Source organism: Mchenga conophoros, linkage group LG4 (assembly GCF_057382185.1).
Source record: "Mchenga conophoros isolate Kocher_MC1m ecotype Shallow Benthic linkage group LG4, M_conophoros_male_GT1.1, whole genome shotgun sequence".
NCBI classification, from domain to species: domain Eukaryota; kingdom Metazoa; phylum Chordata; class Actinopteri; order Cichliformes; family Cichlidae; genus Mchenga; species Mchenga conophoros.
Genome location: NC_140529.1, coordinates 26,757,962 through 26,785,889, shown reverse-complemented (window position 1 = coordinate 26,785,889; position 27,928 = coordinate 26,757,962). Strand labels below are relative to the sequence as shown.

General features: G+C 40.8%; 3 protein-coding genes across 4 annotated transcripts; 2 read left to right on the top strand and 1 right to left on the bottom strand.

Moving 5' to 3' along the window:
• Positions 1–867: 867 nt before the first annotated feature.
• Positions 868–5,998, bottom strand: LOC146576236 (G protein-coupled receptor family C group 5 member C-like). 2 transcript variants are annotated; one of them, XM_085271338.1, is made up of 4 exons: positions 4,794–5,994; positions 2,854–3,830; positions 1,360–1,463; positions 874–1,279 (listed from the first exon to the last, which is right to left on the bottom strand). In XM_085271338.1, the coding sequence occupies exons 2-4, from the start codon at positions 3,821–3,823 to the stop codon at positions 1,211–1,213; spliced, it is 1,143 nt and encodes a 380-aa protein (XP_085127464.1). In that variant the 5' UTR covers positions 3,824–3,830; positions 4,794–5,994; the 3' UTR covers positions 874–1,210. The 2 variants fall into 2 exon arrangements, with proteins under 2 accessions (XP_085127463.1, XP_085127464.1); XM_085271337.1 differs by having other exon boundaries at positions 868–1,463; positions 4,794–5,998.
• A 3,704-nt stretch (positions 5,999–9,702) lies between these two features.
• btbd17b (BTB (POZ) domain containing 17b) lies at positions 9,703–13,927 on the top strand. Its single transcript, XM_085271335.1, has 3 exons — positions 9,703–9,963; positions 11,269–11,554; positions 11,855–13,927. Exons 1-3 carry the CDS (start codon positions 9,876–9,878, stop codon positions 12,927–12,929), a joined length of 1,449 nt encoding a protein of 482 aa, XP_085127461.1. The 5' UTR covers positions 9,703–9,875; the 3' UTR covers positions 12,930–13,927.
• A 104-nt stretch (positions 13,928–14,031) lies between these two features.
• Positions 14,032–26,949, top strand: LOC146576234 (dual specificity mitogen-activated protein kinase kinase 6-like). Its single transcript, XM_085271339.1, has 12 exons — positions 14,032–14,379; positions 17,873–17,942; positions 18,076–18,124; positions 18,222–18,335; positions 20,742–20,861; positions 20,959–21,075; positions 22,085–22,136; positions 22,232–22,359; positions 22,624–22,701; positions 24,304–24,443; positions 24,692–24,737; positions 25,003–26,949. Exons 1-12 carry the CDS (start codon positions 14,361–14,363, stop codon positions 25,078–25,080), a joined length of 1,011 nt encoding a protein of 336 aa, XP_085127465.1. The 5' UTR covers positions 14,032–14,360; the 3' UTR covers positions 25,081–26,949.
• The last annotated feature ends 979 nt before the right edge of the window (positions 26,950–27,928 follow it).

Here is a 27,928-nt window from a genome sequence, read left to right as displayed (position 1 = left end):
ATACTGAAGGTTATTACAGAGGAAAACATAATTTGCTTATGTGTTCTGTTGTTCAGTGCTGTCTGATTTCCTGTTAGTGAGCAATTTATCTTCCGATCAAGTACCCATGGCTGCTGACAGTACAGGATGGGAAAGAGTAATTGGGAGAGAGACATTTAAGCCTGCTGCTAGGCAGCCACTGCTGACTGAAGCTTTTAAAGACGTGTGAGTGTGTGTGAGCGAGATAAATTATATTAAAATAATTGTGCTTGTCATGTAGAGAAGACAGACTACCTCTTGTGAGTCAGAGCAGTTGTAGATGAAAATTTTCGCAGCAATACGTACGCAATATTAATCTGTTACCACAGCGATTGATGATTGGATTCAGCAGCATTACAACAACATCAGCTTGACTATCACAGCGGTCTCCCTTGCTGAACTACAAACTCAGGCATCACAGAGCCAACCCCTGGATGTCGTGCTAGGTGCCAGGCCAGGCTTATCAAGCAAACATATGTAAATATTTGAAGCAGTAAACTTAGCAATCCTGCTGACATGATGACACTTCCTCTTTTACCATCCAGTACCTTTCGTTATTAGTTGATTCTTTCTGCAATCCAAAACGCCAGAGAATTTAACTGAAATTTGTAGGGCGACACCTTAGAATTTACACCTTCACATTTATTTCATTCATGGCTAAAAGCCACATTTTTGCATATGATTACATTATTATAGTTACACAAATTTACAACTAAGTATGTTATACTGTGGTGATCATGAACAAATTCTAACGCATACACACACACACATATATGTGTGAACGTGTTAGAATTTGTTTATATATATGTGTGTATATATATCATCTGTATATACATATATATATATATATATATATATATATATACACAGATGATATATATACACACATATCTTGTATTTGTTGTATTTCACTATATAATCTTTCCTCTGTAAGCCCAGTGTGGTTTGCATCATTATAATAATGTGTGGTTTTGATGTACATAGAGCAAGCATTGCATAAGCATTAATGGAAACTAAGCAGTCATATACTGAATATTACTGGACTTTCACTCTGTTATTGCTTAAGAGAAAACAGAGATATAAAATATCTGATTCTTGGAGCTCTGAGATGGAAAAGCTCAGTGCAATGTGCTCGGCTTGGGCTGCTAACTTGTGATAGTCCTGAAGATGTTTAGGAATCCACTGAGCACGACTAGGAGCTGCAGCTCCCCATATTCAAAGGGCCAGGTGTGGTTCGAAGTATCATTGAGTCTTGGTCCTTCTGTGAAAATACACATATGGATTATTTTCACATGTGATGTCATAAAGACGGGATGTTTCGTGATTAAAAATAGCACTCACCCTTGTCAGACCTTTGGCAATCAAGGCTATTTCAGTGGGCTGGTATAAACAACTTCGTGCCTGACCATTGTAAACCCCATATGGAGACGTTGGATTTGTGGATTCTGTCATAAAAAATGTTATTTTACAGTCATTACTGGATTCATTTTGTTGTCTGTGTGCAATCTGTTGCAAAAACCTAGAGCCACTCCCAATTTTTTAAAATTATTGCGCTTCCAAGGAGCTGCACTTTTTTAAAATTGTCCAAGTGATGTTGAGCATCAGTTGTCCATTCTTTCTGAAGTTTTTTTTTTTTTTTAAAAATAAACAAATTGATGCCCAAAGTGCCTTTAGCCAGAGGTTTTGCATATCTCAGCATGGTATAAGCATATATGTGTATGTGCTTGTATGTAACGAAATTTGCTACATTCAAACTGGCATTGACGTGGATAGAAAAATACAGAATGGGACATTATATATTTCAGTAATATTGTGGTCTGAGCCTCAACATTACTGAAGCAGTTTGGGTTTGGGCCAGAAAAACATTCAAACAAGGTACAAATAAGGTACAGCCACACAGCACTGTTGACAGAACACTGTCCAAGACTGCGGCAAAAGTAAATCCAGTCAGAGTTCGAGAAGTATTTCTGAAGTCTACTTAAAGAAATGACAAGAACGTTTGCCTAAGAGAATCCAGCCTTTGTTAAAGAATAAAGATGGTGATCCAAAACATTCTCCTTCAAACTCGTTAGAACTTTGCTACTTGGCTAACATACTGTCTTGGCATGTATGTTTGTACAGTCATATGAGGTGGCTCAAGACTTAAACCTAAAAACCATTATTAAACCATTATTAACAACTGAAATGGCACAATTTAATACATCTGCTGTTTGAAATTGTACAGTGAAGAGAAGAATCAATATATTCAGCATTACTTGGGAAAATTAGGCACCACACACACCCTAGATATTTCCTAACATTGAAGCAATCTGTACTATGTGCCACATACTTTAAATGATAACAGTATAATGTATCCTGTATTGGTATCGGCTGATACCAGTTGGGGTCCAACAGTTAAACCAGATCATTGATCTCAATATTTAGTGTGTTGAGAATGTAAGGTTTGCGAGCAACAGACTTCATATTGCAATGCAGTGATTCTTCGCAATGGCAATATGCTTTGTGCTGATAATGTGGGTTGTGGATAAATAGGAAAGTGGTATACAAAAACAGCAATTTTCAAAATTACAAAACAGTAAACTGGAGAAGGTGTACTGTAGCCAGTGTGGGTCTTCATTTGCTACACTGATGCATTATGTAATATACCACGCAGTGCTTGTTATCAGTTTGGAATAATCCAAACGTGTCTCAATAAAATTTAGAAATTAATTCCTATTGATTACTTAATTACTACTTAATAAAATGTATTAATTCTAATGAGTCTGTACCCACCTAAACAGTATTAAACTGCTGAACTGTGAAGTTAATGGCTGACCATAATGTGTTATGCTGTACCTGGTTCATCCATAGAAAAGGCTTTATTTTCTACGTAGACATGCTGCGGGGTGGGCTGTGGCTCCTTCAGAATGTTGTCGTAAACCAGGCTTCTAGCAGGATAGACTTCTTCCCCATCGGGTTGTTCCTTGTTTGGGTCCTCCTGGGTCAATAAACAGATTTCTGGAATTGCATAGAACAAGAGGAACACCCAGGCATTTGACACCACGGCTATAGCCATAGTCGGATCGTCCCAGCTGGAATTATCAACTGCTCGGTTCCCATAGATGTACATGACAATCCAAGCTATCCAAAGTGCCAAAGTGAGGACTCCTGTGACCAGGATAAAGGCTCCATCTCGGCGCCAGTGCTTTTGCTTGTGTGTTAGTGAGGGCACAGACGTTAGCACCACAGCTGCTATCAGAACCATTACATATATAAGAGCCATCACAAAGTCCCGGCTGACAAAGCTGCAGGCCAGGTCAGGAACACCGAGACCTCTGAGTGGGCTCCTGGCCACAGTAATGACAAGCCACTCGGTGTTGATGATCACCTCGACAAGCCAGAGAGCCAGGGCTCCCAGCCATAACATCCAGCTCCTGGGCCCCTGGCCTCCCCTTTGCAGCAGGGCAAGCCACAGCCCATGCATCACCAGGCAGGCCAGACAGCCTGAGAACAGTACTCCAAACAGGTACCTCCGTGCAGCACAGGTAGTAGAATACTGCTCCACAATAAAGGCAAAACTAAGTCCAAACAGACCCAGTGTGAAAACTAAAATGCTGGCCTGCAGGCCCACCATACCCTTTCTCTTCTTGTCTGTCACAAACGGTAAGCTAGCCATGAGAATGACGAACAAGATAAAGGCAGTCAGCACACCAACAGCAGCAACAGCTTCCACTACGATGCCCCATACTGCTGTCAGGTCACACAGATTATAATATATGGAGCTCACATCACCACCACATCCTTTTGGAGCACTAGTTGGGTCCATCGCTTCACTGCAAAAAAAAGAAACAAAAATAATTTGATTACTTCAACATACATGTTAATGTTGTAGTTACAGATTTCATTAATAACATCCCTGATTATTACAAAACAAACTATTGGTTTAAATTGCAAGTAATATTACTGTAATAGTTTAATATTGCTCACACAGTAATATTACTGTGTGAGCAAGTTAAATGGTGCCATGCATATACAGCTGTGCCATTCCACTGGAGTTTCAATATGAAAATGACCTCATTTCTATTTTATGGAGTTTTAATGTGCCATACTAATTACTGTAAATTCAAATATTCATTCAGGTCTCTAAAGAATCCTGGAATTATGTACTGCATTCCCTGGCTGTAATTACAAAACTGAGTCATTCTACACAGAGCTTTAGTCACCGCTCACTCTATAGCCTCCTAAGACCAGCTAATTAGGAAAAGCAGCATTTCAGCATTTCAGCATTTTACCATGACACCTAATGAGTATTTCCACACAGTATCCCTGTTCCAGTACGCACACAGGTGTCATTCAGGAATCATATGTATTTTAATAGCAGAATGTATAGTTGTAGGTGTACATTTTAAACCAGTTATAATTGAACGGCAACTTAATTATTGTTTATTCTCTTCTTCTGACTGTAACTGTAATATAATAATTAAAGGACACGACATTCAAAAATGAATATGCTTTTTATGCGAACTTTCTGACTGTGAAGATTTCAGATAAAGGTGCCTGTGTGGGATGAGAACATCGTCCTGCTGCTTATTTAATAATTATATTACACCCAGTGAGTTAGCTTAGTTAACTAACCACAAAAACAGGACATGCTGTTTAAAGGACAACAAGTTGTTTATGATTATTTATATAACAGAATCGGAGAGACTTAGAGGGGGAGACAGTTATGATGTTATAAAAATAAAAGACAAACAGGTTCAATCAGGAGTCTTTGCGTAATAACACGAGTCTCTTACCAGGATTGCAATGAGAGCTGTTCCGCTAGCCTCTCCAACAGGTAACAGGTAGATTCAGTCCGATAAAGATTACTGACCTCCGAAAAGGAACTTCCCTTGCACGAACGAGTTGATTTTTTATTGGTGGTAGTAGTTCATCTCCATTTTTACAACACTTCTTGATGATTCGACCAATAATTTCTGTGCGTCAGGTGTTGACTTTTGTTTTGTTTTTTTTCGGGCGGGATCAGAAACGGACCTCCATCGGCCACTCCTCTTTTATTCAGGCATCTTATAGTGACCTCACAGGTAGTCCCAACGAAGTAGTTGCTTCTTTTAGTTGTTATTAATATTCTGTAAAAGTTCTCTAACGACTAACCTCAAACCACCCTGCTCCTTCCCCAGCCTCTGGTATCTACAGCTTTGCATATTCTTTGAGATTAGCACCCGGCCTACTTATTTATTTCAGGCAGCTTACATCCAAACAAAGGGAGCACTCATGTATATAGGCTATGCGAAGTGGTATGACCCATGCAAACACGCCGATCATCGATGACTTTAACAGGTTTTGTAATTAGGTCAATTTTGAGATTAGCCTTGAAATACTCAGCTCCTGCGCATACAGCAGCGTTTACAGTTGCCTATTTTGCGCTCCTATTGTGGAATATAATGACTCACATTCGTATTTTGGTTCAGATGATTAAATCCAATACTGCATATCAAATTTCTGAAATATAGCATTATTATTGCCCAAATGTCTAGGCTACTTTAGAGCAGTTACAGTTACAGGAGGGACTGTATGGTAAGCAGAGCCACCTGGTGGCATCAAGGCTGGGCTGAGTCCTGTGTTTTTCAAACAAATTGGATTACACAACAAAATAGATCTTTCTATTGATCCGTTGTACAGTAGGACATGTCAGTTAAAAAACCATAAGATAAATAAGCACATTAGTGAAGGAATTGATTTTAAGCTTTTAGACTGTCAGTTTTTCAAAAAGCTCTGCTTTATTTTATCTTCCATCAGTAACTTTTCCCCCCATTCCTGAAAGTTATTCAGTGGTGTTTTATGCCATAGTCTGTGTTTTCAAGTGGTTGCAGATCTGACAATTTATAAAACATAAACATGATTTTGGGTCAGGGGGTTAAACATGTTTTCAATGTTGTGTTTCTCTTTGCACTCTTTTTTTAAAAGCAGTCTCTTTCTCCTCTAATTTTAATAAACTACAAAAAAATTTTTTAAAAAGTAATAAAGTTTTTGTTTTTTAATTCAGTGTAATATAAGAGTAAGCGTCTCCTCACTGGCTTCACTGGCAAGTACCAAGGTGGACCTATTGAAGACAAACTATGGAGGACGTAATCGGCTACAATAATCAAAGCAGGAGAAAACTGAAGTCTGCAATAAATGTTCACAATTATTGGTTGACAGTAGAGGTGTGAAGTTTTTCAGATAAAAGAAACACAACTGGATGAGCTGTGACATAAGAAATTAGAATCAGAATACTTTATTAATCCCAAAGGAAATTATATAGTTACAGTAAGTACAGAACAGACTGAACTAAATTAAATAATAAAATACATTTCAAAGTTAAATATAAGAAATAGCTCTAATATATACAAATAGCTCAATTAGAAATATCCAGAATATTATCAAGATTAAATATATATGATTGACATTTTACCCTAAACTGAAAACTATAAAACTTTGCAACTATTGTACTGTGTACTGTGCATTAGATGGAGGAGTTGTACAGGGATGAGTGATTTCTTGTGTTCTTCAGTCTTGCATTTGGGTAATCTCAGCCTCTCACTGAACCTGCTCCTTTGCAAGCATGTCATGGAGTGGATGGGAGGTATTGTCAAGCATTGTCCTTATCTTGGACAACATCCGCCTTTCCGAAATCACCTTAAGGGAGTCCAGCTGTATCTCCACAAAATTCCTGGCCTTGCAGATCAGATTTATTGAGTCAACCTGCCACCTCAGAGAAAATCATGACAAATGTTAAAATACCTCAGCCGCTTCAGAAAATAGAGGTGACTCCATACCTGTAGAGTGCACTGGCACTTTAACCCTGTCTAGTTTATTATCTATGTGTACTCTGAGGTATTTACAGCCCTCCACACTGTCCACATCGACCCCCTGGATTGAAACAGGGGGTCACAGGTTTCCTGGTCCTCCTAAAGTCCACAATCAATTTTTTTGGTATTGTCACGTTGAACTGCAGATGATTCTGCTCGAACCACATGACAAAAAGGAGTCCACCACAGCCCGGTACTCCATCACATCACCCTGACTAATGCATCCAACCACCGCAGAGTCATCAGAAAACTTCTAAAGATGGCAGGTCTCTATGGTGGCTGAAGTCTCAACAATCCAGGACACAAGAGAGGCATTTATTGCATCGCTGTCAGCTGATCACCCAGGAGGGTTGGCCTGATACTATTGAATGCACTGGAAAAATCGAAAGAGATGATCCTCACAGTACTCACCGGCTCGTCCAGATGGGCATAGACACAATTGGTAGATGATGGTGTCCTCAGTTCCGAGGTGGGGCTGGTAAGCGAACAGAAGCAAATCCTGATATGGTCTGACAATAGGTGGGAGCTGCTCAAGGATAAGTCTTTCCAGGGTTTTCACGACATGGGAAGTCAGTGCCACGGGTCTGTAATGGGGGCCACTGAGACGTGGCATCTTTGGTACAGGAACAGAGCATGACGTCTTCTACAGTAATGGGACCCTCTGCAGACTCAGACTCATCATAAACAGTTTATAAAAGACTGCACAGGCCTTGAGGACATGGGGACTCACCCCATCTGGTCCAGCAGACGTGCCTGAGTGGAGTCATCTCATTTGTCTCTGAATTTGTCTCTATCTGCTTAGACGTAATTCATATTCTTGCTCAGAAATAGTCAACTTTTGTGCATTAAAGCATCTGAAAGTTTTATGCATTTACATTCATTTAACTTTTTTTTTTTTTTGAAAATTCATGACTGTCTTGTTTGAAACCCTGGCTAACTGATGCTTTCCCTCCCTGTTTAGAACAAGGGTAAGGTCATCCAGGGCACCTTGCTAAAGCCGGCTCTGGCATCCAGCCTGTACTTAACTTATTGTTTATACTGCGTGATGGAGCCCCCCATGGTGCATTGATCTCTCAATGGATCTTGTCCCCAGGGGTGCTCTCACAAATCCAGCAGTTTGTCAATCCATCCTTTTGCATTTTGGTCCGCTCAGATTCTTAATAGGAGGTTAGATCGAAGGAGAAAGCAATGTGACCTAAATGAAGGACATGCACTTTTCAGAGCTTTAGGCCTACTTTACTGTGAATTCTGCTTGCATATACCAAGTTCCTGAACTGGTAAACCAAGCGAAACCCAGTTAATACATAAAAATATTCATAATATTTACATGCAACAAAACAGGCTGAGTAGTTGACATAAGTCTCAGTGTGATGTCTATATTTTCTGTCTAAAGCTAAAACAGACTGAGATGATGAGATGCTACCATATATAATCCTGTACCCTGTCTGTATTGTCTTGTCCAGTTTGTTGCAGCAGACCTCATTAGGACACCTCAGCTGCACTGCTCTCCTTTGAGAACATGTCAGGTTATTCATAGAAGTGGCTCAGGTTTGGGTCTCACAGGACATCTCTTCTCCTGCATTTTTATTGCAGCCTGGCAGCCCTCAGCACTTCACCACAACCCAGTTCCATCTGAAATGGCCGCTCTCCTCATCTTTCCCAAAGTAGGTAGATGGGCATAATTTTTAAAAACACTCATCACATTGTTCTATTTCACTGAATATCGCAACTAATGATCTTGCAATGATCAAAAAACACCCAATCTATATATTTCAAGAATAGTTTAGCAGAGATCTCAGTATTGAAAGACCCATCACTGACAAGCAGTTCAGTACTAGCTGAGTGTTAAATAAAGGTTAATTTAGATGAGAATGCAAACATCTCTTTGAACCCAGGGGACATGATTGAAGGAATTATGTATTGTTGTCATGGTTGCTATCTTACATCAGAACCTACTGAATATAGGTGTACCCCACCTACTCTGTGTTTTTTGTAATTCTCTACTGTCACGTGGTTAGCTCACTTTCGAATCATTATAGCATTTAATATTGATTTTTATAGATGGGAGGTTAGTATGTTCCCTGCAAGCAGCAAACCATTACCTCCATATCTAGCTGGTATTTATACTAGATACTCTCAATAAGTACGCCACACTTTGTGGTGCACTGAGTGCACCTGAAAAGGAAGAAAAGGGAAAAAGTTTTACAAGTACTTAATGATGCACTGGGAAGTCTCATAAAAGCTTATTTTACATGCCCTTTGACGAAGAGCAGAAATTCCAAAGCACATGCAAAAAAAGTCCTGATTGGCACTTGAGTTTGATAGACAAAGCTTGCCTCAAATTGATGCGCAGACCCAGCACCAATGAAATTATCCTCACATTAGTATGATTAACATGCCATCAAAGAAATAATTGCACTCAGCTGAAAAATGGTCTAATAAATGGATTACGAAATTTGATTAACTGCAGTTGGTCACACACATTAGAAACTCAATTACTTTTGACAGATAGTCTCAATGCAACCTGCAGTAATTAACTGATAAATTACACAGCTCTGATTATACTGAACTTAGGTACCATAAAAGAACATTTTCAGCCCAGAGATCTGCTGCAGTTTAAGTGCCATTAAAATGTGAAACTGTGTTGTTATTGATTCTTAATAGTGGCTAACCCCCACTGACTTTAAACTAAAAAACATTAAGCTGAGTCCTTGGCTGGCCCGGTGTTGCAGATCAATGCCATGTAACATCCAAAAGGGAGAAATTCAAAATCAAAGCTGTCGCTATAGCAACGCCCCTGCCAGATTCCACCAATCAATGGAGTCCGTGGGGTTGTGAGATGCGCTGGGGAAAGGCCAGCGTCCTACATAAAGAGTCCAGGACAGGGAGCCGGGCATCACACAGGGCAACACACCTTTCTGCACACACATACGACAAAGGCAAAGCAGTGAGAAGAAGAAGGGTTAGGAAGAACGGAAGAGTGGAGAAAAGGACAAAGGAAGAGAAGGAGGGAATAACTAAGAAGATATGGTACGCTCATGTGAACAAGAGATTCCTGCCTGGGTCTGTGTGGGCACCCTGCTACTCTTGATCCACTCTGTCACAGTTAGCGGAGGTAAGATAGCAAATTAAAATCAGTAGTTTGAATTTTGCTACTAAAGAGTCTTCTTGCCTTTACATCTTTTTTTTCCCCACATCCTACACTCTAAGGGAAGCTGTATTGTTCTATTTCAGTCCAGCTCCCCCCATACAGTCATGGGTAGTAGGGCACATCATGAATGTGTGGCTCGTGCCCAGCCTCAGGGCAAAGGAGGGGTATTTATCTGTTCCACTCATCCTGTCCTCATCTGTTTGTGTGCCGGGTGCAGTGAAAGACGGGCAAGTCCATTTGCCACTAGGCTTTGTGCCAGCACAGTAGTACAGCAGAGTACAAGTGCTGAGAGGGAAATCTCCTCTACTCCTTAAAAGAAGGGCTGATTGTGACAAAAGTTATCGAAGGCCACATTATGCTGCTGTTTGATGTGTGTACACAGACTCATTTAATTCTTATTTATTAATGTGTATAAACCAATTCATGTTGATAGCTTTTTTCAAGCTTTAGTAGAAGAGGCACTACTTTTTAAGTTGTCTACTTTTAACTGAATTTCACATTTGTTATTCTTTTTCTAAAGAAATTCTGCAAAAAGATGTAACAGCCATTGTGGGTCTTGGGATTTATATTTTTTAATTGATCACACCATGCCAGAATCATTTGTCAATACACACTCCCATATACTCAGCTGGATCACAGTGCTGGCTGGCTAATTGGAAAAATGTTACTTTGAAGTGGGAGCTCTTGATTGCAGTGGAGAAATAAAGACTGTGATGCATCCCGGGAAGCCAAGTGTGCTCCCCCTTGTGTCTCATTAAACCCCCAGTTAACAGGCCAAGAAGGCTGCTGATGGCTGTGGCAGAGCAGAATGGAATCAGCGACTTCTCATGCTGAGTCTTTCATGTATGATTCTCCAGTATGTGCCACTTGTATTTATGCTCAAGAGGACCCATAGAAGAATCCATCTGCAATGGGGCTGCAAACTCAGGATTCATTTTGGTGCACCTGGTATCTGATGTTGTCTGAGTCAGCCACCTGGCTTGTTGCTCTCGCTCCCTATTAATTGAGAAGAGAGGTAGAGAAGGATGTGCAAGTCTGCTTTTCCCCCCGGCGCATTTTGCCAGTTGTGGTTTAGTCGAAAGAGGTGTGCTATTCCAGTTCTAGATGTGTCAGATATGATTTAACTTGTAAGAAAAAGATAGAGAAAGAATCAATCTGTAATCAGAGATGAATAATACATTTTCTTTAAAAAAAAAAAAAAAAAAAAGCTCAAGTGATTGTTGAGTTTCTGAGAAGTGGAAATCATCTTGCACTATTTTTTCCCCACAGCTGCCCTGAAGCATGATGTGGCATTGGATAGTGGAGCCACAGTGCTAAATCATACTATGAATTTAGTGCATCGTATGGAGACCCTGCTGGCCCTGGGAAACGGCAGTGATGTCACTCTCCGTGTGGAGACCATCAACACGGACGAAGTGAAGGTGATCCAGGCACACAGCCTGGTTCTTACCCTGCAGAGTGATGTGTTTGAGGAGCTGCTGCTCAGCCGCAACACCAGCTCTGTGGTTCTGAGGGAGACGCCTGACTGTGCAGCCATCTTTGAGAAGTTTGTCAGGTGAGCGGGACTGTCAGATGCCACGATTTATTGAGACTGATTTGTTACTGGGTCATATCGTTGATGACTAAAAAGATAGACACGTTTCCTATTTTTCCTTTCTTTTCAGATAAGTAAAATGCTCCATCTCCATCTCTATTCTAAAATTACACTTGCTCTTTGAGGCTTGCAGTCTAAAATCAGAGAGTGTGGGCTTTTTTCAGTGACTCAGATGCGTGCAGAAAAAAAGATTCAAAATATAGTATGCCCCACAGAAATGTTCCTTTCTTTTAACAATGCTTTCAAAAAATCTCTTTGCAGGTATCTGTACTGTGGTGATATTTCTCTGCGGCTAGATCAGGCTATTTCTCTACATAAGTTGGCAAGCAAGTACCATGTGTGGGGCTTGCAGGAGGGTTTGACCCAATATATGACTCAACATCTCTCCAGTGATTCACCCACAGGCCACGTGGTTGGTTGGTACAACTATGCTCTACAAATTGGGGACATAACCCTGCGGGACAGCTGTCTGCAGTACCTGTCCTGGAACCTGTCTTCTGTGCTGCAGAGCAGAGAATGGGGCTTCATCAGTGAAGATCTTCTCCTCTCCTTGCTCCAGCGTTCTGACCTCATTCTGCAGAGTGAGCTGGAACTCTACGAGGCACTGGAGGGATGGATTAACCAGAACCAGCCTGTTCGTATGACAGTGGAGAGTGCCCTGAGGGCCGTTCGATATGGCATGATCCACCCTCAGCATCTCTTCCGTCTTCAGAAACATTCCCCCCTCATGGTGAAGTATTATGAGTCAATCCGTGATCTCCTCTATCTAGCTTTCCAATTTCACTCTGCCTCGCCTATCCAGCTTGCCAAGTACTTTGATGTCAACTGCAGTATTTTTACTCCCCGTAACTACCTGTCCTCTGCCTGGGGATCACCTTGGATCATAAACAACCCCACCCGTGACGACCGGAGCTTCAGCTTCCAGACCCAGCTTGGACCCAGTGGCCATGACTCCAGTAAGAGAGTGACATGGAACGCCCTGTTCTCACCTCGGTGGCTCCCGCTCAGTGCCAGGTCAACTTATACCGAACTGGGTGCTATGCAGCCCACCCGCACGGAGGGAGGTCGACCTCGCATCATTGTAACACCAGCCACTTCAAGCCCTGACTTTGCCGGCGTGAGTTTCCAGAAGACGGTGATTGTAATGACAAAGCAGCAGGGAAAAGTGGTGGTCAAGCATGTCTACAACTTCCACCAAAGCACAGAGGAAGCTGGGGATTTTCTGCTGGATGCTGATCTGCAGCGGCGTGCATCCGAATACCTGATTGACAGCTCCCTCTATCTGCACATTGTAATAAAACCTCTCTACCATACCCTTCTTGTTGCCAGGAAGTAAAAACAGGAATTCACTGAGGCCTCATCATCAGTGATCCACCCACACAATCACATGCACATATTCCAAAGTACACTCATATCACAATACATGTGTATGTGTCAGATCTGTGACAATTCCAGTGTTGATTAGTTTGTGCATTTTCTTGTCTTCCAACTAGTAAGAAAAAGATTTGTCTCATAAAATAAAGGACTCAAAATAACAGCTCATAAACTGCTCAGCAGTGATTATTACAGTAATGATGATGGGTTTTTCATGTTTTCATCCATATTGAGAAACAGTGTTACTGTACTGTATTTATCTGTTTTTGTGTGGCAGTTTTCCCCTTAAATGTATTCAATCTATGTGATCTAGTAAGAGAAGCAAGGCTGACATGGTTAGAACAGAGTGATAGTGGCTTCATCAGGGTGTTTAATATGGAGCTACCAGAGAGAAGGAAAATATTAAACCACAGAGAAGATTTCTAGATGTAGTGAAGGACATGCAGAGGGTTGGTGTGGTAGAGGAGGATGCTAGGGAGAAGATGAGATGGAGGTGGATGATCTGCTGTAGTGAGCCCTAACGGGAAAAGGTAAAAGAAAAAGAATACGAAGAATATGTTTTTTAATAGGCCAGTAGACGTTTTCCTTTAAAATAAAAATGTTATTGAGCTTACTTTTATGCATTTTCTCATCCAGTACTCTGTAATGAAACATTTACTACATGGCACCCAATTCCTGTGATATGCTCCTGTTTGGATCTTGCATGCCAAACAGTGGAAACTGAAGTGAAATCCCATTATGAGTGTTCCTTAGAATAATATAGTTGACTTGCAAGACTGTAGAGACTTCTTCTTTTTATTGTTACACTTGAATGTTGCCTATCTTTTAAAGAAAGTCCCTGTGTGATTCTCCTGGAACAAATAAAAAAATCTGTATGAGAAAACACAATTAGAAAAGAAATGTATGTGGTGACTAGTAAGGATTTCCAAAATAAACTTTGATAAACTAAAATTAAGGTAATCTTTTCGTGTGGTTTTTTTTTCCTTGGGGGGAGGGGGGGGGGGGTCTTAGATTACCGGGAAATTGCCTGGAAACTACAGTCCTCGTGATGCTTTGCGCGCGGCCGGACGTACGTCATCGGAACCTTCAGCTGTCAGACTTTGGCCACCCTGCAGGTTTTGTTAGCAAACTAACGCGAACTCTGCGACTTTATTTAAAGTTGTGCATTCGTCTGCTAACCGATTTTGGATCTTAAAAGCTGGCGATTGAAGCGCAAAGCTTGCACGAAGACGAGGCGACTCATTTTTAATCGCTGCTAGCTCTTGCAACACAAGCCAGCGATATACTGAGCGGGTGTAAGAGTAAATGCAGGGAGGGAGGGAGTAAAAAAAAAAAAAAAAAGAAAGGCAAAAGTCTTTGTGCTTCCCTTCCCCCTCATCAAAGCGAAGGGGAAATGTCTCTGTCCAAAGGAGGTAAGTGTCTTTGTTTTGCTCTCTTTAAAAAAATACTTAAGTAAATAAATAGCCGTGCATTTATTGGAAACGCCGACGGGCAGTTTGTGGGGAAGTATTTTAGCTAGCTTTGTATAGGAAATGTAACCTTACCAGGTGGAGAGCTGCATGTATGAGAAGAGGGAAAAGAAGCTAGCCAGCAGGTCTCTTCTTCAGCTTCCTATCGTTATACCCACTCCTGACATCCTGGTATCTCGTGGTAGCGTATTCATCACTAACATATTGAAGGCGCTTCCACTCTATACTTTATGTGATTAGTATTATGGCTAAAAGAATACCACCGCGTCGCTTCGTTTAACTTCCCGTGTTGTGGTTAGCTAACAGCATTTTTTTTAAAACAAAAAAGGACTTTCGCCAAACTTGCCTCTCAGCTGGAAATCACAACGCTGCGCTTACCTCCCGTGTTTCTGTAAAGTAGAGCACACTGGGATTACAGGTGTTTATATTTTTAGTACCCCCCTCCTCTCTCCTGACTTATGAATCATCTATTTTTCGTCTCCTTTTGTTTTGGTCAGTCTGTTAGCGCAAAAGGTATTTTTAGCCTCGCGTCCGTGAAAATACCTTTTGTATTTTTTTGTGCGTGTGTTTGTGGAGTTTTCCCCCCTCGCTGTGGAAATTCTTTTCTTTTTAAAGCAGGCGGCGAGGCTAAGCATCCAGGGCCAGTATCACAAACAAAAAAAACACACACCTTGGGGAAAAAAAAAGTCAAGGTTCTTCCTCTGCGTCACACAGTGCGTGATGATGATCATACCGATGATGTCAATTTACATCTCAAGTTGACCGCTTGTGTTATTACACTATCGCGTTAGCGTTACCAAGACTGGGAGTGCTCGGTGTTTTTGAGACGGCCGGGTTAGATTGTCTGGGTGCTATTCAGACAGTCTCAGCCTTTGGCCTACTATAGCATGTTTTGACTTGCAGCAGTCTGTTGACAGTTCATTTGCTGCAAGCAGATAGCTGCTACACAGGTTCTGTACTCTTATTACTGCGTGCAAAGCGGGTTGTGGAAGGATTTTTTTTCCTTTCTTTTGGCCACTACAAGGAGTTGTACTTTCCCCGGTCAGTGGCGGTGTGGGTCTAAGAGCACTGCATGGCATTGTGGAGGCATGTTTGGAGATTGGGTTCTCTCTAACACACTGATAGGGTTGTGTGGAAGATTATCTGGGCATGAGTCATCATTGTCTTTATATGGACCCACTCTAAGGCTGGAACTTCCTGATGGTGACTCGCTGCACAGCTATTGGCACTTTGATCCCATGCACAATCCAGAAATTCTTGTTCACATTATGTATAGCATTGCTGTTCTCTGGGTATTTTCCACTGAACATCACTGGATTTCTAAGAATTCAATATACTGTTTGTAGTGGTTGACCTGAATGAACATCTTCCTGTGTATGAACAAAAAAAAATAATGCAGAATACGTCTAATAATTGCTTATAAAGCAAGTCTTTAGTGCAGACACTGGCATGGTTCCTTTTATGGTTTACTTCTGAAAAAGGCACAAGTTTCTGGGTAAGCACTAGGATTTTTTCCTCCCTAGAAACACTCTCTATTCAGAGCATTTCTGAGAAAATGTCTGTTTCCATAATTTTTTTTTTTTTTTTTAATTCCACGTGCAGCTTGATATACTTTGACTGTGTTTATTGTCATGGCACTATTGTGTCCTCTGAGGCTCAGTTTGCAACAGGGACAACAAGCGAGCCAACTGAAATGACCTCATATTTCCCAAAGGGTCCTGACAGTTTTTGAGTGTTTAAGCGGATGTGTCCCGTCTGACTGGCTGTGACTCATATCCCACTGCCCTATGGTTGCTACAGGGTCACACCGCACACCACATGCTGTGTCCCCAAACAGGACGACTACCTGACAGGAGATCATATTCCAAAGCCACTGAAACGTCACTGCACATAACTCCCACATAACTCAAACTACAACATGCACATATATCTTATTGCTTAGGTAGTTTTTCGCCTGCTGCAGGAGGTCATTGTTAAATGCATTCGAAAGCTTAAAATCAGCTTTGGTATTTGAGATCTGTCAGTAATGTTGCCCTAATTTTGTTGCATGGGGACAGGCTTGTCTTATTTGTCAGGTCATCAGAAGACTGTGAGTGCTCGCGCTTTATCCCACGCAGAGGAAATGCAAAATCTATTTTTGACCGAGCATGTGTGAGTAAATCACACTCAATCTCTCCCTACCACATGAGACTACTGTAGTCTGTCCAGACACTGCAGGCTTATTTTAGGGTTGCAGCACAAAATGGATGTGTCTAGGTTTCATTGGTTGGCTATAGAATCGTTGTAGAAAGTTCACTTCCCTTCCAGCTTGAGCTACCAAAGGAGGGGTTTACCCAAACATACTTCCTCCACACTGTAGTGGTGTGACTCAGTCAGCGAAAGCAAGTAACAACGACAGCTAAAAAATCAAAGTTTTCGCCAATTGTTGCTGTTTTTCCTTTCTAAAACTGAAGGTGACTTACTTGCACATTGAACTAGTTTCTCTGAACTATGGTTAGAACAATTACGTCACATCCTAGTGGGCGAAACTATGGCCTCGCAGTCCCAGCACACGCAGATAAAAGTAAACAAGGTCTTCTGTTTCTCCTCTCAAGCCTGGAACAAGAGCGAGCATGCTCGACACAAGTGTCAAGAGGAGTCGAAAGCTATTTTCCTGCCCTTGTTGTTCCTCGTAAGCTCGGTAGCTGTGTCATTCTGGCAGAGACTCACAGCCTCTTGTGGGAAGTCTCAGAGGCTGCTGGTAAACTGTGTTTATGAATGGGTGGCTGTCAGGGAACTAGAAGAGGAACCTCCCACAGCTGCAGAGTTTGGACCATAGTTTGCTCTCCACACAACAAAAAAATGTACAAAGAACTTGAATTTGTTTTTGTAAAGAAAAAAAGGAATGATTGTATTGGTTAAACACGCAAAACACGCCAGGAAGGAAGGCTTGATTCCACTGTACCCCTCACTCCCCCGCTTCATTTGAGTCATCATACCAGTGCTGATTAGTCATTTAGTCCACCTTCTCTCTATGGAAGGGCCTTAGCTTTGGGCACACCTAATCTCCAGTTAGATAACAGGTCATTTGCTTTAGTTTGCGTAAGCTGAAGGCTACAGCAAAGTGATTGACTTTTAAAGTGCTCTTTACTATGAGAACAGAAAAGGAATTAAAAAAAAAACATATCAATAAGCAAATGTGGATTATTAATAAAAAGGCAGTAGTTGAAACGAAGTATTCTGAACCTCAATTTTCATATTTTGTTGTGCAGACGATGGCAGCTTTACACTCAGTGCCAAATAGCCTTTTAAGTTTTGCAAGAAGAGATGAATAATTGCTCCACTGGAAGGACTGCTAATTATACAACTTGTGGTTTCTACTGCATACAGTTTTCTTGATCACCACGTACTGAGATGGCAATGTTTTATTCATTTGTTTTAATGGTTTTGCTTTAAGGGAGGAAGAAAAGCCATGGGCTGAAGCTGGCCAAAGAAGTTTTTGCAACGCCACCACCAGAAGTAACAGCGTAAGGCTATTTTTTAATATTGAGATAGTGAGCCATGCTTCTCAAAGTTGGCTCAAATAGATTGATAAATCTCAGTTACATTACAACTGAGCATACAATTGCTGCTGCTTATTTATTTCCTGTTTTCCTGCAGGCCCCCTCGAGCTCTTGACTCTATAACTTGTGTCAAAATTGGAGATAAGGTAAAGCTGGCTCTGTGTTCCTCAGAAACATGCAATTCTATTGATTTTTCCTGAGCTAAATACATGCAATGTCACAACTTTTCACTTCTTGGTCTAGAACTTTGTCGTGAAGGCAGATGACTTGGAGCAGATTGAAGAGCTGGGGAGGGGAGCATATGGTGTGGTGGACAAGATGAAACATGTGCCCAGTGGTGTTATCATGGCTGTCAAGGTAGGCTGCAAAGCTACTACTCTGGCTACCTGATTTATCATCTCTGTAAATGCACTGTGTTTTTAAAATGCTAATATAAGTGATAGATGTATCCGGTATATGACCTCAGCTTGTAAACACTTGGAGCCTTCCAACTCAGTGACTCAATGTTTGAGGGGCAATGTAGATATAAGGAGCGCCATGGACAATTTGATTTAAGCTATACCTGCCCGAGTTCATGCATTTATTACAGATTTCTCCCATATTGGCTTCCCTTCATTGGCTCCTTGTTAAATCAAGAATTGAATTTGATATCCTTTTCCTTAGGTCTTGAATAATCAGGCCGTGTCATATCTTAAAGACCTCATAGTATCATGTTACCCCAACAGAGCACTTTGCTTTGAGACTGCAGGCTTACTTTTCTAAAAGTAGAATGGGAGGCAGAGCTTTCAGCTATCTGGCCCCTCTCCTATGGATCCAGCTCCCAGTTTGGATTCGGGAGATGGACACGCTCTCTATTTTTAAGGTTGGAGTTAAAACTTTCATTTTTGATAAAGCTTATAATTAGGTCTTGATCAAGTGACCCTTAACCACCCCTTATGTATGCTGGTATAGAGTCAGCCTGCTGCAGGACTTCATGTGATGTACTGAGCACTTCTCCACTTACCTGTGTTTATGCACCATTGCAGCATGCCATTGCAGTTTTGTCTTCTGGCTCCCTGAGTTTGGGTTTTGTCCCATCTCTTTTTCCCTCATCCTCCAACCAGTCACAGTCAATGGCTACCCCTCCCTGTGCCTGGTTCTTCTGAAGGTTTCATCCTGTTAAAAGGGACATTTTCCTTATCACCATTTCAGAGTGCTTGCTTGTAGCGAGTCTTGTTGGGATTTTCTGTCAGACACTGTTGGGTCTGTACCTTAATGTAGAGATGGACCGATCCGATATTACGTATCGGTATCGGTCCGATACTGACCTAAATTACTGGATCGGATATCGGAGAAAAATAAAAAATTTAATCCGATCCATTAAATATCACGAAAGCACCTCACAAAACTTGCAACACGCCGTAACTCACCTCAGAACGTTAGCACGTCGGAGCAGTATGCATCACGTGATAGAGCGGCTGTGGCATGCGGGACCTGTCGGTGGTCTGGATAGCATGTGGAGCTTCGCTAGCAACCCGGCATTTCATCTCCGACAAAGTTATCCCCGAGAGAAGTAAAGCAAGTGTGTAAGTCCATCTCTGAATGTTTGTAAAGCATTCCTGCGTTAAGCTTACCAAACGATATATGGAGCGACTGCTTCTTCTGGCTGCTACTTCAATCATGAAACTGCTTAATGATCAGCTGATCGGCTTTTCTGTCGCGAGTCCGTCTCTCTGGTTTGTTTTTGGCCCACTTTGCACCAGAAAGAGGAAACCATCGGCTGAACAACAGCAGCACATTTAAGCTTGATAAGCTGTTGTTAGAATTTATTTATTATTACTTTCTACTCGAGGATCTTTTTCTACGTAGCTGACGCTGGTAACTGTGCAGGGGCGGATCTAGCAAAGTTTAGCCAGGGGGGCCGATAGGGCATGAACAGGGAAAAGGGGGCACAAAGACATACTTTTCTTTCTTATTCTCATTTAAAATGTCTAGCTTTTAATAAATAATTATCCGAATCTTACACCCAAAGTTTTAATTTGATGTAAAATGAATAGAAGTCCATTACTGTATATAGTGACTATTAAGTCTAATATATATACCCTAGTAAGCTATAGTACTTTTTCCTTTGGGAAGGTACCATCTGTGCAGTCTGCAATTTTGTTGAAGAAAGATGTTGAATCTATTTAATATTTCTTGAAAAATAATTGATTTCTGTGCATTTTTTTTCACACTGCATCAAATTAAGGTTGATTACGTTGATTAAGCATCATGAGGTGGAGCGTGAGGGGTGGTTCCCTATTTTTTATTTATTTATTTTTGTTGTTGCTGGGAGTTGGAACCCTATTAGTTAGGTTGCTTAATATTTACGCTAAGTACTCTTTAAAATACCAGAATAGGGAGGATGGTGTAGGTTTAAGTTTATTAGATTGATCAGTATTGCTGAACTATGAAATTTTTTTTTTTTGCATATAGGTATAACAGAATAGCTTTAGGGTAGTTGTTGTTTTAAACTTGAGTATGAACTTATACAAAATGCAGCAAGATATTAAAAAAAAAACAGTTTTGTTGATTAAAAAACATTATATCGGATTCATATCGGTATCGGCAGATATCCAAATTTATGATATCGGTATCGGTATCGGACATAAAAAAGTGGTATCGTGCCATCTCTACCTTAATGTAAAGCACCTTTAGGTGACTGTTGTGGAGCCTTGGCACTATGTAAATAAAGCTAAATTGAATGGTGCTGAAACTGCAAATCTATGATATTTGTGTCACCAGAGGATCCGTGCCACAGTCAACACTCTGGAGCAGAAGAGGCTGCTGATGGACCTGGACATTTCCATGAGGACCGTGGACTGCTTCTTCACTGTGACTTTCTATGGCGCCCTATTCAGAGAGGTGAAGCTAGTGTTTAAACGTCATTCGTGTATGACTGTGCTGTGCACTGTGTGTTTCTCACCTTATTAATGGTCGATCATCTTCTTGGGTTTTTTAGGGTGATGTTTGGATCTGCATGGAACTGATGGACACATCTTTGGATAAGTTCTATAAGAAAGTTATTGAGAAGGGCAGAACTATTCCCGAGGACATCTTGGGCAAGATCACGGTAGCAGTAAGTCACGTCCTCGACATTTTAAAGCCAGTATCACTAAGATTAGGTGGATGCACATGTGCATGCAAATACTCTAAAGGAGTAGCTCACTTTCCTTTTCTCTAGAACAAATGCTTACTTTCTTTTTAAGAGGAAGATAAGTAGAATGACAGTTTGTGGTTTTGCTGGTGAACAGCAGCTGGGCGTAGAGACTTTCTAGAATCTTGCCACACTTTGAGGTCGCCAGTCAGGCAGAGCTACAGTTTGAGATGCTCAGTATGGATGCTCTGATAAGCGTTTGTCAGAACATTCTCACAAGTCCCTCCAGTTCTGCAAACATTTTACATTTCTGCATGTGTACAATTTGGAAAAAAATCGTAACTTTGATGTGTGCAAAACCCCAAAAATACAACAGTAAGAAAATGGTTTAAACAGCAAATTTGAATTTGTGTTTTTTGCAGAGCATAAGCCTCGTTTGATTGCTGTGAAGCCTTTAAAAAAAAAAAAAAACTGAGAAGTTTAAGAGTGATAAAGTTTATGCAAAGCACAGTGTTGCATTGAAAATAGATATGATTATGTGGTGGAAATCACTGCACGGGCTATGCAAGACTTCAGGAAGCTTTTAAAAAGACTCATGAGAAACTTTGTTGAATTATGAAAACAAACACAATAAACGTGGCACTGAACTGTTACATTATTGTGACATTATTGTTTTTAGAACTACACAATTTGGTCTCTTTGTTTCCACAACACACACACACACACAGACCAAACACTACCATTAAAAGTTATGCAGCACAGTGGGAGAATGCACAACTTTTTTTCAAACTTGTTTGCATCAAATTGTAAATGAGCATAACGCAACCTCCTGTTTGTAAATTTTCCATATCAGATATGTTTTATGTTCAAATAAATGTTAGGTATGAATCATTTGAAAATCACCATATCCTTTTGCCCTAGCATAACACATAATATATATATATATATATATATATATTCTTTTTCTGAAATTTTGTTATTTATTCTACAGATTGTAAAGGCATTAGAACATCTGCACCGTAACCTGTCAGTGATACACAGAGGTAATCAAAAGATCAAATCACAAATGTACAGATTTTTCTCATCATTTTTAGTCTTGTATGTGCTCTCTTACACTCTTAACTATGTTTCTCACCAGATGTAAAGCCCTCCAATGTTTTGATCAACACCTTGGGCCAAGTGAAGATGTGCGACTTTGGCATTAGTGGCCACCTGGTGGATTCAGTGGCTAAAACGATGGATGCAGGCTGCAAGCCCTACATGGCGGTGAGTGAGGACTGTCAGAGCCTCTGCTGCCCAACAGTCTAAGCTTTCAGACATCCTCCCTGAAATGTCAGCTCACAAAACCAGAGCATTATTTGAAATAGTCTTGAAAGTTTTCCTATTTTGGATACTTCAGAATGTTCAATGATTCTAATTCATGTCTGACTTTGAGATTCATTTTTTAAATTTGTTTATTAAAAAAAAAAATAGAAAAGTAATGATCAAATATTTGTACCACTTATCTGTTCTTAATGTTTTCTTTTTCAGCCTGAGCGGATCAACCCTGACCTCAACCAGAAAGGCTACAGTGTCAAGTCGGACATATGGAGCCTCGGTATCACAATGGTGAGCGGAGCTGTACATGGAAATTTGAATCTTTTCTACCTGCACGCAAAGAAATGTTTTCAAAAAGTAGTGCTGCCTCGTAGCATCCACTGACTTACCTTTTTACTCGCATGCGGATAAAACCACTTTTAAAGGTTGCAAACCGTCCTTTTTCTGTTAGATGATGAATGCTTTTATGTGCTCTGCTGCTTCGACTTTATTTTGGATCCACACCAGTCACACAGATGGCAACCACCACACTCACAATGTTGGTTCAGTTTTATGTAATCATCTGTCCATTGTCCTGTCAATCAGAGCAGTTAATATGTCACAAAAATAAAATGATAAACTCAATTTTCTTGTCAGAAATCATGAGAACGAATATGCAAACAATGGCAGGCTTCCTCGGGTTGATTTGTGTAACTAACCATTTGGTGAGATACAATGCTACCAGCTAATGCTGAGTCATGGTGACCGTTACGCTTTTGATAACCGAGCCACACGGATTCCATTTCATTCGGCTGATAATAGTAGTTCATGGTGGTTTCAATTAATATATAAAATGGCTTACAGATTGCTAGAACTTTTATTAACTCGTTTTTACTTTCACTCCTAAATCTGATTGCTCTGACATGAAGGATACATCTCAGGCTTCTCAGTAAAAATTGGTCTAATTCAAGACAAATGCTGATTAAAATTTTTTTAAATCAATTTTTTATGTTGCATGAAACCATTTTTTTATTTTTCAGCAAAGTGCTGGAAACATTCCTCTGAGAATTTTGTTCGTCTTGACATGTTGGCGTCACAGTTATTGCAGATTTGCCAGCTCTGCATCCTTGAAATGAATCTCCCGTTCCGCCACGCACCAAACATGCTCTGTTGGATTGAGACTTGGTGACTGTGGAAGCCATTTGTCCTGTTCAACCACCAACTTGAGATGGTTTTAGCTTTGTGACATGTCAAGTTATTCTGCTGGAAGAAGCATCAGAAGATCATAACAGGATAAAAATGGTCAGCAGCAATACTCTGGTGGTTTGTGGCATTTTAATGCTGCTCAGTTGATTCAAAGGGATCCAGTGCAACACTTTTAGGATCCTCCAAATTCTGACCCTACCATCGAATGATGAAGTAGAAATCTTCTATTGCTCAATTTTGGTGTGCCTGTGTGAATTGTACCCTAAGTTCCCTGTTCTTAACTGACAGGAGTGGCCTCCACTATGGTCTTATGCTTGCTGGATTTTTTTTTTTTTTTTTTTTTTGTTCCATAGATCGGGAGTGTTTTCTTAAATACTCAAACCAGCCTGTCTGGCACCAACAGCCATGTCCATCCAGTTCTGATGCTTGGTTTGAAGTGTTTACGTGCCTGAATGCACCGATGCCATGTGATTGGCTGATTAGATATTTGTATTGGTGAGCAATTGAACAGGTGTACATAATGAAGTGGCCAGTGAGCGTAATAAAAGTTTCCAATTGTGCAAAATTCAAATTCTGTAGAAAGACATTTTGCAAAATGTGCTGAGTTTCTGCAAACATGAAAGTAAACCAGTACATGTAACATGTAATCATGAAGTTGAGCTGTAATGAGTACAGTATTTGTTGAATTCTCCTTTCTTTTCTTCCTAGATTGAACTGGCCATTTTGAAATTTCCCTACGAGTCATGGGGAACTCCCTTCCAACAGCTCAAACAGGTGGTGGATGAACCTTCTCCACAGTTGCCTGCTGACCGTTTCTCCCCAGAGTTTGTAGATTTCATCTCTCAGTGGTGAGTTTCACCTTAGATGGCAATCATTACCTTGTGCTTTAAAAAAAAAAACAGGAAGTAAACACTGAGATCCAGCAGGGGTCAGTGTTTGCCGTTTGTTTAATGGTTTAATGAAAGAGGTGGAGGAGAGTGTTTCTGTGTGTAACAGGACATGAGACCATGCTCACACATTTTAGTGCTTCTTTTGTATAGTTTTTGTATAAAATTGTTATTATTTTTCTCACTTTTGCATTTCTTTTGTTTTACAGCTTAAGAAAGAAGCCCAATGAACGACCGGCTTATACAGAATTGATGGTTAGTTGTTTGTAAATATTTGATCACTTTCTCAAAAATTCTAAACACCTGTCATGTAACAAGCAGTTTTGCCGCCATTAGCATTCCTGCCATGAAGATCAGTGTCTCATTCTTTTTTTTGTCCACAAGAGGGCAGCCTTGTTCTTTTAACCCAACAAACCTGTTAAATTATGTGCATTTAACATGTAAATAACAAGAGAGCTGTAAGTAGAATGTTTTCCTGCCATTCTGAAACATTATGTATTTTCTATTTATATGTATGCAGAAACATCCATTTTTCACCCTGCATGACTCCAAAGAGACAGACGTGGCCAGTTTCGTCAAGGTCATCCTGGATGACTGATGTGGTCACTCCAGGCTCCGCCTCATCGGGGATAGGCGGGACCTCTCAGCAAACGAACCTATGGCCTACCTTTTTGTGAAAACTCACTGGAATGACAGACTCATGCACCCACACACAACAAAGGGGGTGACCCAAAGACTGACAGCAGCCCAACAGCACTGGAGTTGGACAGCAGTGGTGATATGAACTTGTACGGTCAACTGGAGAGGTTTTAATTCACTCTTCCCAAGCTTCCTGTGTGAGCAGTTATGCAGTACGACAAATATGAACTCACCCCAATTTGTTGTTCTTATCTTGTTCAGTCCCCCTCCAAAAAATCCTTATTTTAACTCTTTCTCTAAAGCAGACAGAGCCAGCCTTTATTTGTTTGTGACATATTTTATGCATACTTTCAATTATATCTGCAAAACCATCAGTTAATGTGTATGCTGTTCTTGTACTGAAAGCTATATTTGCATATCCGTTTGTATCCGTTTCAATACTGTAGCTCATTGAAAAGTGTGAATTTTACCACACTAGGGCCTTACTGGTCAGCTCGGATCAGGTCTGACCTGGTTGCTGCCCACGTGTGATTGATCAGTGCAGGGGCTCCAGTTGTTGCGGGCCAGGCTGTGTGGGAGGCTCCGAAGCTGAGACAAAACGCAAGAAATGTCAAAGGTCATATTCTGGATAAGTCGAGTCGCACAGATCTGATCCATGCAGTGGGCCCCTCCCCGCATTGTGTTTTTTTTGGGTATTACAGAGTTGGCTCCTGTGCTGCCATTGTTACTGCCTGGTGGTGTTCAGGGGTTTGCCTAATCAAGCTCACAGCTTCGTCTTCTATGTGCCATTTTGCAAATCGTTCTCATGACTTATTGCATTAAATAATTTGTGTTCTTTTTTGCATTTGTTCTTTCCTGTGTTTTGTTTTGTTCCCCCCCCCTCAACCACCCTTTTAACCCCACCCCCTCCTCGTCTCAGTTCCTTCTTATCTTATTGATTCTGGTTGTTTTTGTTTTAGAGATCTTTTTATGCCTTACACAGGCAGTATGTTAGGGAAATAATTTATGTTTGGAAGATGTAAATATCTTTGCTTTGTTTTTTCTTTATAAATGTAAGATGACACTGTCCCAACCTGTCCCGGTGTAGATGAATGGTAGAGTGGTTGGATTAGTTTGTTTTAATGCAGTGTGACACGCATGCACACAAAACTCACAGGGCAAGCTGACTGGGCCAGGACTGATGTGCTCCACCATTCAGGTTTCTGCGCTCTCCTATCAGTACTCAAAGATGACACCCCCCCCTTGTTCCCCCCTCCCCCTGGTCATCTTCATGAGTACTGGACCAAGATCCTAATTTTTTTATTTTTTTTTTAAGTCCATGGTGGGCAGCCATCATTGTTTCTCTCAGACCATCCTATGCAGAGCTCCATGTGCACACAGCAAGAGGCCCTTGTTATGTGGCAGTTTCCCCACCCCCAAGTGTTAAGAGACTGAGATGGTGATGGTATTGATGGTGGCGATAACTGCCGGGCCTCAGTTCATGGCTAGTACTCGCTGCCCCTCTGGTTTACACTGTAGTGCTACCTTTTAAGTCAGTGAATTAGGAGTATTTATGATTGTGAATAAGGGAAAAGCTAGCAACACCACAAAGAAGCTGCTGTGGGGTTTTTTTTTTTCTTCTTTCGTTTTTTTTTTTCGGCCTTCTTTGCATGGCCATTCCCTTGGTGTGTAAAAGTGAGCTTTTACGCTGATCACAATGAGAATGGAACACTTGCTCTACCTCTTATTCCTTCACTCTATTTGCCACCTCTTCACTGGGTGGGAATGACAAACTTGAACTACGGACAGACAAAAAAAATTAATAAATAAATGCTTTATTGTTCAGTAACTAACTTTCATGTCATTATTCCTGCATGTGTACCAATAAAACCTTCCAAGGGTAATGCAGGCATTACGGTACAGCTCTGAAGTTTAAAGTTAGAAAGTTGTTTGGAGTGACATTTAATCAAACAGTGTGTCAAAGATGGACACGGACTACAACTTTTTGCCTTAAACTTAAATTCCATACAATTGCCATCAGTGAGCGACTGGTTTACAAAACACAAGATTCTTTATCTACGAGGAAAATGCTGCTCACTTGATTGGCGATGTCAAGCATTTAACGAGTTTAAGGTTTCACTCGGTAATTTAAAGTAATGGAAAAGCAAAAGTTGTCCATTTGTAAATTTGGTCTTGGCTAAAGTCAAGGCTTCAAAAAGAGTCCAGTCAAGAGTTTTGTTGGGTTTTTGTTTGTTTTCCAGTATTGTCTCTTTGTAGATCTGTCTTCCAGTACACTGTACACTTTAATTGGCCTGTATGATCCACAAGCATCTAAATTTTTACTTGCATGTTAGTAAGAATTCCACTTTAGACACTTGTTTGTGCAGCCATGCACTCTTGCATGAATAAAGAAGCCGACTGATGCAATTGTCACCAAGACGTCCGTCCTGCACTTTATGCTGTAAAGTGCAGGATATAATTTAATTGAGGCGAGAGACACAACTGCATACATCTATTGTTAAGTGTTGCTCAGAGGAAAAAATTGCCTGTGGCAGTAACACCACAGTTACTGCTTGTGTAAACGTCCTTATGTAATTACACTGATGTGAATGCACATTTTTGGGAAGGCAGTGACCCTTAATGGGTGCGTGATGAACAGGATTCCTTCATTTTGTAGACTCTTTCTGATTGCTTTAAAAGAAAAAAAACACGAGTGTCAACAGTGCAGTTCAACAAAAGCTTACTTTGAGCAGCCTATTCTGCCTCTAGTGTGTCAGGCAGAGGCCTATGATTTCACGCCAGGACGAGAAAACTCAATGCCAGTAGAC

Coding starts and splice junctions, on each gene's coding strand:
- LOC146576236 (XM_085271337.1), bottom strand. CDS start 3,823: ATGGACCCAACTAGTGCTCCAAAAGGATGTGGTGGTGATGTGAGCTCC. Junction 1,464..2,853: donor CTTTTCTATGGATGAACCAG/GTACAGCATAAC, acceptor TTTTTATGACAG/AATCCACAAATCCAACGTCT.
- btbd17b (XM_085271335.1), top strand. CDS start 9,876: ATGGTACGCTCATGTGAACAAGAGATTCCTGCCTGGGTCTGTGTGGGC. Junction 9,964..11,268: donor CTCTGTCACAGTTAGCGGAG/GTAAGATAGCAA, acceptor TTTTCCCCACAG/CTGCCCTGAAGCATGATGTG. Junction 11,555..11,854: donor ATCTTTGAGAAGTTTGTCAG/GTGAGCGGGACT, acceptor ATCTCTTTGCAG/GTATCTGTACTGTGGTGATA.
- LOC146576234 (XM_085271339.1), top strand. Junction 21,076..22,084: donor TGGGCAAGATCACGGTAGCA/GTAAGTCACGTC, acceptor TTTATTCTACAG/ATTGTAAAGGCATTAGAACA. Junction 24,738..25,002: donor CGGCTTATACAGAATTGATG/GTTAGTTGTTTG, acceptor ATATGTATGCAG/AAACATCCATTTTTCACCCT.